This window comes from Frieseomelitta varia, unplaced genomic scaffold, assembly GCF_011392965.1.
Source record: "Frieseomelitta varia isolate USP_RPSP 00005682 unplaced genomic scaffold, Fvar_1.2 scaffold_307, whole genome shotgun sequence".
NCBI lineage: Eukaryota > Metazoa > Arthropoda > Insecta > Hymenoptera > Apidae > Frieseomelitta > Frieseomelitta varia.
The window spans coordinates 230,035-239,683 of NW_025110043.1; the positions used below are offsets into that span (position 1 = coordinate 230,035).

The 9,649-nt window shown below is 31.0% G+C and overlaps 2 protein-coding genes across 2 annotated transcripts in view; both read right to left on the minus strand.

Moving 5' to 3' along the window:
* Positions 1-303: 303 nt before the first annotated feature.
* On the minus strand, positions 304-1,587 carry LOC122529764 (odorant receptor 13a-like). The gene is made up of 3 exons (XM_043656188.1): positions 1,258-1,587; positions 826-1,101; positions 304-562 (listed from the first exon to the last, which is right to left on the minus strand). Exons 1-3 carry the CDS (start codon positions 1,477-1,479, stop codon positions 503-505), a joined length of 558 nt encoding a protein of 185 aa, XP_043512123.1. The 5' UTR covers positions 1,480-1,587; the 3' UTR covers positions 304-502.
* Positions 1,588-5,360: 3,773 nt separating this feature from the next.
* Positions 5,361-9,649, minus strand: part of LOC122529743 — a 6,663-nt gene continuing 2,374 nt past the window's right edge. The window contains exons 4-9 of the mRNA XM_043656155.1: positions 8,317-8,522; positions 7,085-7,337; positions 6,501-6,604; positions 6,051-6,365; positions 5,637-5,912; positions 5,361-5,429 (exon numbers count right to left, since the gene is read on the minus strand). Coding sequence (XP_043512090.1) covers positions 5,361-5,429; positions 5,637-5,912; positions 6,051-6,365; positions 6,501-6,604; positions 7,085-7,337; positions 8,317-8,522 — 1,223 coding nt within the window. The remainder of the gene's footprint in view (positions 5,430-5,636; positions 5,913-6,050; positions 6,366-6,500; positions 6,605-7,084; positions 7,338-8,316; positions 8,523-9,649) is intronic.

Below are 9,649 nucleotides of genomic sequence, written 5' to 3' on the forward strand. Positions count from 1 at the left end.
TTAAGCATTCTCCGATTGACTTCTCAACAATGTTAAATACGATACCGCGGAGCTCAATATCTATAACAAACGAATAAGCAACTTTCGTGATGGTTTTATATTCTCTTCTTAATAAAGTCTGATATAATAATAATAATTACCGCATTAATTAATTACTTACTTCTGAATAATTTTTAATAAGAGTAATATAGTAATAATAGTGTTTATTGATAATAGTAGTCTAGCAGTGGTTATACATTAACTCCTTACTGCATAATTCGTATATATTTATTCATAGTGAATCCTTTTATGTAACATAGAAAAATATTTTATAGAAGCTATTATAAAATTTATCATGTTACTTACTTCAATGGTAGACATATGGACACAGAGTCTGTAAAAAAATTTTTGAAAGATCGTATGGTTTAAACAAATTGGAAGCCAAGTTTGCAACTATCAGTTGCACCATGCACGATTGTTGTTTCAAAATTGCTTTCAAGAGTTTGATTCGTAATATGCGACATTATACGCTTTTTAGATAATGTTTCAAAATGCTATAGGATGGCACCGTCGTGCTCAAAACCTATAATTGAAACAAATAACAGTGATTCATTCAATATTAAATCGCAAGCATTGGAAAGTGTCCGTGAGAGAAAGCAATTAATATTATTATATCAGATTGGAAAAGTTGCGTTGGAATTGGATTTGTTGTATTTTTGAAATTAATTAATTCCCCTTTAAAGGAATACGTGCAGAGTGTTCTCGGAGATAAACGGTACATACTGTATTATGTACTTGAACCATACGTATTTAGTTATTATTAATTAAACAAGTATCATCGCTTACTCCGGTGTACGTTTCCAGAGACACAATAAAAAATCCACAAGCAGTCAAGCAACAGGGTGTTCTGGACCTCAAAATAACTAGTATCAAGTCTCTTCGTAACATCTTCCCGTGTTCGTCCATTGGCAAAAGCGACCATAAACTTTTGTACGCGGCATTAGCCACGTTCATACTGTCGTGTATCAGACAATCACAACTATAAGTGAACATCAGTAACTGACACATGCAACCCGTTATATGAAAGAGGAATGTAAACCGTCTTGAGCGAGGAGCATCATCCTGTAGAAATTGCGTTGTGGACATCATTACGAATAAATTGCAACCGTAACGGGTACTGCCGAACTAATAACATCTTTAGTTTCGTGAGAATGGAAAAAGAAAAGATTTGAATCACTTCAAGCAAAAATAGGAAATTAAGACGCATATGCCGCTAACCATAAGTATCAAGTATCCATCGAGGCAGATTAACAAGCTGAACAGCGACATCTGTCCAAGTACGAGAAAATTGAACACCTCTTCGAGTTTTGTACAGAATTCAATCAGCGCTTGATGCTGTTGAACGTGAACTCTAAACTTTTTATACTTGCACGCACTGTATAGTGCATATGATTTTTCCGAATGTTCGTGGAATTTTTCGTGATCGTTTGTGTTGCACATATTTGCAAACCTATGTTGCAAAATACGGAACTGAGCAGCAGTGTGTAGATTTAGAATGCATAATATGTTGTCGAAGCAATGGTAGCACACGCCAACGAGATATCCACATATGACCTGTAGAAGCAAGTAACATAATTAAACGTTGGATAAAAAATCTGCTAATGTAAATAAAATAATTGCCAATAATGTGTGAAAACCTGTAGTGAGAACAATATTTCGAAATACGGTGTGAAGGATATACGATGATCAGGCAACCGCATGTTAAATGGTAGTATCCTCTCGGATTCATTCCTTCCCTGGTTTTCTACAAAAGATTTTCTACAGGATCGAGGATTTTTCTGATTTCCTGACTTTGGGCAAGCATATTAATAAATGTCGGTACAGTTTGTATTAATATCTGTATAGTAGTGTATAGTAACATCTGTAGAATTCAATATGTGGTCAAAATGTTTCATTAGTACGTCGAAAACTCGCAGCTAAGATGTTACATTCGGAGTCCTCCTCCCTTATACTTTGAAATTTTGTTTCATTCTGATGAATGGTACTTATTTCCAATTGTAAATTATGCTCGTACAATTTTGTCAAAGAAGTAGGTCACCTATACATAATTTTTTTGAAAAGCCAAACCATTATTTTTATGGAAGAATGCTAGTCGTCTAGAAGATAATCCTTGTAACCTGGATCTAATTGTACCTATGATATCGATGAAACAATCCCAACAATTAATTGCTTAACTATACTTATTCGTATTCCATTATTAAAGTGTTGTGTTGAAAGCGTGCTAATATTATCAAAATTAATAACAAATGATCTCAGATTTAGATCTCTCTCGTACATACACATTGATGAAAAAAAAAAATTATTTTATCTTATAATAATTACTTTGTGCTTAAATATCTTACCTATAAGTGGTCTTATTATATAAGTAGTAACTGTTCCCTCAGCAAAGAAACTGAAAATGCAAACGAAGGTGATGCATGTACGTTTACATCTGTCCATAATCATTTGCTCGTACGAGTCGTAATCCGAGTGCCAAAAATTCTTTTTCGCGTAATGTATTACGTCATGCAGCTCGTCGTAATATATTAACAAGACGAAGATTTTCGTTAGAACCAAAATGACAGTTACAACGTTGCACACAATATAAATAGTCTCCTGTAATTGGAATGTCGTTCTTTGCTTGAAAGTTGTTTTGTATAGAATTTTGCCAAATTCTCGATTGCTATCTGTCTAATTGTCAATTTATATTCTTCACTCACGCCAAAATCTCCCCAAGTGTAGTACAAGTCCCTCATTTCGACCGATAGAGCGACAAGAATGGCGAGGAATGTATAAAACAAAGCAAAGTTCATCCACAGTCTCTCAGCGTGATTGTTAGCTATCCAAAATCCAACAAATTTCAAATGAAAACTGGTGATGATGATAGAGAAATCTTTGACTTCCTTGGAGCTCATTCTGTGTCTGCGACGTGTCTCGGACGTTTCAAACTTCAATTATACCACGAGTTTCTATCTTACTTGTCACCCAAAGGTGACTTATACACTTTGGTTTCGATTCCTTGAGCTGTCGCTGTTTGGCTTGTTTCGCGTATTTTATTGCATAGACAACTAGTTATTTTGTACGTCATTGTAATTGCTGTTCTCTGTATAAAAAGGGGAAAAAAGTGTCAGATGTATAAATTATAAATTATTCTAGGGAAACGGTGAATGTTCAACGATGATGCGGCAGTCCAATATATGTATTTGTTGCTTGGATGTCGTTGAAGAACGTTGTACACTTCGAATTGGACCACAGTTGCTGCTCTTGGAGAAAATGGTGGAATTTATAAACTTCACTTGCAAATTGTTTCGTATGTATACTTTCATGTCCTTTTCGTGTTGTATGCATAACTGTATTTCACGCGGTATGTTAAATCGCCGATAATCATTTCATCGACACCGATATTCACTAGTATTCCAATTTTTATCATTTAGTTTGTTAACGTACGCCTGATCTCTACACTTGCTAGCAGCAGAAATCCAATTGCATGTTTGTAACATTATCTTGTCTTTCCTTCGCGAACAGAAATAATTGAAAAGTATTTCCCACTTTTTCTATTTTGTATCTATTCATTGTGCCATTATACAGCGATTACGTTCGAAAATGATGAGCAAGATTTTTGTTCCTTTTTGCTCCAGTGTTATTCGTCAGAGTGAAACGAAATTTTGAAGGGTCGGGGAAGAGGGGAAGAAGACTCTGAATACATCATTTTAGTACTGTTGGTTTCTGAGATATTAATTTATTACCGATACTATACCCTTCTACTTTATTTTCTCCGATCATGTATAAAATTTAAAATTTGTTTAAATTTTTAAACAAGTTATATTTTTTGTTTCGGTTGAAGTTAGGGAGAAATGATACAGGAAGAAAATGAAAGATTTCGAGTGGACTACTGACGATTATATATTATTTGCAAATGCAATAATGCATTTTGTAGTTGTATTATTTTTCAAAATGTGCAATAGTATCTTTCCGTTTTTCTAAAAAAAAAAAATTGAAAAAATATTAGAGTAGAATATGGTTGAAGGACGATTAGTTTCTTTATCTTTATTGATTTATTATCTTTAAAGATATTTTGATCTTAATTTTGTGATCGCTTCGATTGATTGTGAGGATTGACGAGAAGTTAAGAGTTAAAAATGTAATTAAATTCCGTTTGTGTAAACTTGTTTAGGGGTGGGGAAGGAGAATAGGATGTAAATTATAGAGAATTCATATAATATTCATATAACCATTATATATGATTGTGATATTCATTCTTATCATTGTATGGGATTTGTCACATTTAGATTCAAGTAGATGCAACTGCTAATGTAGTCGAATACTGTGTAAAATTATGTCGGAATAAATATGTATGCTGGTCATTTAAATCACTGTTATATTAGTATCATCTGAATATTTAAATAACAGAAAAAATTATGTCTGTTTTTGAAAAATAACAATTGTTTATGATTATGTTATAAATCTCGCGTAAGCTTCGTGTCACGTCGAATCATTGTAAATCATTGTCCTCTTCTGAAACCAAATATTAATTTATGATACAATTTTTGACATAATTGAATACAATTTAAGATTTTTTTGTTCATAGTAAAAATCGATAAAAATAGTTAAATTGTACTATAAATTGCAGAGATGTGAAAGATGTACCTCTTCATCAACGTTAGCAACACAATGTAATGTCACAATCGCATTATTGCGAAGAGATTGTAGCCAGGTTAATAGAGATTGTTATCATGTAAATATAGATTTTAAATTCTCAAAAACCGTACGGATTAGGTACGGAAATGGAATTTTTATTAGATGATTGGAATGAAATATTTTAGCTATTATAAAATTTACCATGTTACTTCAGTGGTAGACAAATGGACACAGAGTCTGTAAAAAATTTCTGAAACATCGTAGCATTTAAACAAATTGGAAGCCAAGTAAGCAACTATAAATTGCATTGTGTTAGATTACTTTACTTGATTGACTTAAGAAAAACTTTCTGAATAAATTAAATTCTATGTCAGTGTAGATATTTGCGAACAATAAGCTATTTATATTTCAGTACATATACGAATATATACATAAGTATTCATTTTTCTTGCATTTGCTATGTTTCAGTGACGTGGAAAAATATGTTGTTTAAAAAATTACGGTTTCAACATCAGTTAATATTTTAAACAGTAGAACTATTTGTATCATTTACTACTTTATATATCAATTGTATTAATACTAATTTAAAGTTTCCTTATCTTTAACAAAAAATTCAAAAAATCATTTAATTAACTATATTTCTACAGTTACAGAGATATCAGTATACGTTGTAAATTATTTTCATTCTGCGTACATATGGAGACTTAATTTCCTTCAATCCGCAAGGATGATTCCCTTATAAGTGTGAAGTATGAAAATGTCGAGCTCAGAAGCTGTAACAAGAATTTGATATCCACTTAAGTGTACTCTTAAAATTTATTAATTTTGATAAATATAATAAATGTATTTACAATATAAATAGGAAGTAGTGTCTTAAAAATCAGCTTAGCATTAACTAATAAATAAATCAGTATTTATGAAATATTTAAGACCGTCATTGTTTCTTTGAATGTTTGAAATTTACAAATTAGATTACGTACTGCAGTAGATGTTTCCAAAGACACTGGAAAGAATCCACCGGCGGACAGACAACACGGTCGAAACGATTTCATCATCATTATATTCACGTCCTTTCGTATCATTTTGCCAGTTTCAGTCATTGGTAAGGTCGTCCACCAGCCTGAATAAGTTGCGAAGCATACTTTCGTACTTTCCTCTATCAATCCGTGACAACTATACGTGAAGAAAACTATGTGCATAAAGCTACCAATCACGGTGAAAACAAAAATGAGACGTGTCGTAGCAGGTACGTCTGCCTGTATACATAATACAGTAATCGTTATATTTTATATTTAAATGAGTTAGTTGTTGTGGTATTAATGTCAACAAATTTGAGTTTCACTGTAAATTAAAATTCTACTGTGTTTGAAAACGAGAGAATTGCTTAAACGTACCAGGAATATCTCATATGCATCAATGCACATTAACAGACTGAAGACTACTACATGGGCGAGAATTGGTAATGTATAAACGTTCTCCAGGCTGTTGCAAAATTTGATCAATGATTGATGCCGCCTGATACATTCTTTCAACGCCTCATAGCATTTCTCGGTGTAATCGATTTTATCCTTTTGTTCGGCGATTGCTTTCCACAGATTCAAAAGCTTGTATTGAAGCATGCGAAATTGGTACATCACGTGCACGTTCACTATGCATAAGTAGTTGTCACTGCATAAATAGGTCAGACCGACTTGTTCTAAAGCTAGTACCTACGTGAATTGGAATTTTCCTTAATTAATATATGTACGTAATTATTTGATTATTTGATTAATTACGAATCACTATCATCGATAATAAATACACGTGTTTACGTACGGACGTGTATCGATGAAAATTTAATATACCTGAATGGTGAACAGTATTTCATAATACGGTGTCATACTCATCGGTATATCGAGCCACATTTGAAACGGAAGTATTCTCTCTGATTTGTTTTTTCCATAGTTACCTGAAAAACATACATTGGAGTATAAGTTTCTTCCTATAATATTCGTAAATCATATGTACTATTAATAATTTGGTTGAAATTTTGATAATATTTAATCGAGGTGATGATTTTGAAGGACAGAATAAAGGATGAAGTACTCTGATGTTTAACTTTAGATCACTAAGTTGACGATTAGTTGTACTGTATTCATCTTACAAAATATTAAACCTATTTACTTTTATTTTACGAACGTATTCCTTTATAAAAGAAAGATGGTTCTCATTGATTATTCGATTGATCCCTTTATTATTAGGGATCAGATATCTCTCCATATGTCGCACTTTACAGTATGTGATATCATAAATGCATAATAATACTTTTGGTAGTCAGTGATAAAATATCTTGTGACTTCGATATTTATAATTAAATGTTACTCATCGAATATTTAGTATCATTTAGGTGCCTTAGTATCATTTACGGAATTTAACTTAATTCACTTACTATATAACGGTGTAACTACATAGAAAGACAGACTCGTTTGTATCAGAGTGAATGCAGCTACGGCCCATAAGTTGCATAACTTTCGACATTCCGTGAAAAGCATTCTATCATTATCTTTGTATTTGAGATCCCAAAAATTTTGCTCTACATACAGAATTATTTTGTCATACTCCGTTCTCAGAATGTATAACACCATAATTTTAAAAAACGGTAGACTGACGCTTAGTAAGCTGGACATCACAAAAGCGCAATGCTGAAGAAATAAAATCTAAGAATCAATCGAATGCTTACATATGCAGGATAAATCTCATAACATGACGATTTGAAATGTGTAAATCATCCCTGTATGAAAAAATATTTCAAACAAAAGTTGCAATACTATGGTATTGCAAAATGTTGCAATTATTACAGTTTTCTAATTATTTTGCTTTTTTATCAAAATTTAAAGATCATCTTCAGTTTCTTAAGCGGAATGATATACTTTTTAATCTTGGCATTCTCTATAAAAAAGTTTTGACCTATGTATGAAAAAATTTTGGTTTAGGAGATATTTTAAGTTTAATTTTTTAAGATCTGCAAGGACGAGAAATAATTAATATTTTTCTGATCAAAGTGTTCTTGTTTTTCATGCAGAGATTTTATAAAATTAAAGGTAAAATATTACCAAACCTAGTAACTTATATGTGCACATAAATTAATAATTTTTTGTATATTTTTGGCATTCAGGCGATCATTCCTATATTACTGCAATATACAATACAATTAAAATGAATCTCTTTAATTTAATTTTAACATTAAGATTAAATAAAATGTTATTGTTAATGGAGATGTTGATGAAAAGTATAAATATAATAATTAGTTGTATAAGTACTAGCTATTTATTAAAAATAAGTGTGAACGCTGAATAATACAGATGTACTAAATTTAGAAAAATACTTCATATTATTTATGTATTATTTATGATAATATATAGTAAATTAACGGTGGAAAAGCATACAACATAAAGCATGAAACATAATTGTAGAAACGTAATAAAAATATCAACCTTGTAATGAAATAGTCCAATTATTATATAGATGTGCGCGGTTATGTACATATAAAGTTTGCAATAAATATTATTAATTGTAATTGTTAATAACAATATCAATTAATAATATAATTAATAATGTTAATTTTAATAAATATTATTAACTATAATTTTCGTATAAAATTGGCAATCGTTTCATACTCACGTTAAAATCACCCCAACTGTGGTAAATGTCACTGATATTCATATACAAGGAGAAAACATGAAAGCCGATTGTGTACGCCATAGCGACTTTTTTTAGACGTTCTTCGGCATCATTTGTGGCCATTGAGATACCCACCACTTTCAGCAGAAACTGCGATAGTCTAACAGAAATATCCGAGTATACCGTCGTATGCATGACGACCTTTTCTTTCGATTTTGATTTATAAATCACGCGACAACTAGTGAACCTACATCCGAGCGAATGCAATTCAAAGTGACATTACTTTGATCTTTCGAGACAGCTGAGTATTTATTAATGAAGAGATGTTTTGTCTAAAACCAGTTAGAAAGTCAAACAATACGAGGACAGAAATAAATATCATCATAAAAGTATCACTGATGTATCATATATGCTTCAAACGCTTCAAATGCTTGCATTATGTATGCTTGTCGCATATTAAATATGGAATTACCATTTGACCATCGTATCGATTATTTTATCGCCAGAAAAAAATTATGCTATAGCTGATGGTTATTCAGAGAATAAGATGTTCGTATTATTTTCTGTGCATAACATTCAATGTACATTTGAGTTGAACAATGTGTATCTCTATTGTATTCCATTGGGCTTAATTGTGCTATTGGATAATACCTATTACTTGGTGTCAAATGTAAGACATGAAAATATATTTATGAAATGAAATAGAAAATAGAAAAGAGTATAAGTCAGTATAGTTGAATATATTTTATTCATTTTTAGAAATATATCAAGTAGGATTATTTATAAAATTCTTGTGCTTATTGCTGTTCCTTTATTTTAGAATATCGTCTGCAATTTATCTATGATTAATTAATTAATTATATATATTTGTACTATGTTTTTAAATTATTGCAATATAAAATATAATTCAAGTGAATCTTCTTAATTTAATTTTGATATGTACAATTAATAGATATTGATAAAAATAATCTGCATCGTGAAGCAGCAGCTATTTATTAGAAACGAATATGAATTTTGGAAATGCAATAGAAAAACGTTCGTTAAATGTATCGAGATGTAAAAGATATCAAACTTTTAATGGAATTGCATTAGGTATTCAATTATGAACGATAATGTAAGTACACCATCCTTTGCAGCACTTTGTACGCACAGAACAAATAATTCGAAAGCTTATCGCTAATTCATGGTCATTGTTGAATGAATGTCTGAATACGATGAAAATTAGAATATAATATGTTTATTTTACACATGCTAGAGCTATCACTGTTTCATAGAAATTGATGAGATTCATTTCGAAAACATGCTTTCTAAAAGCTAGAGTAAATCATTGTAA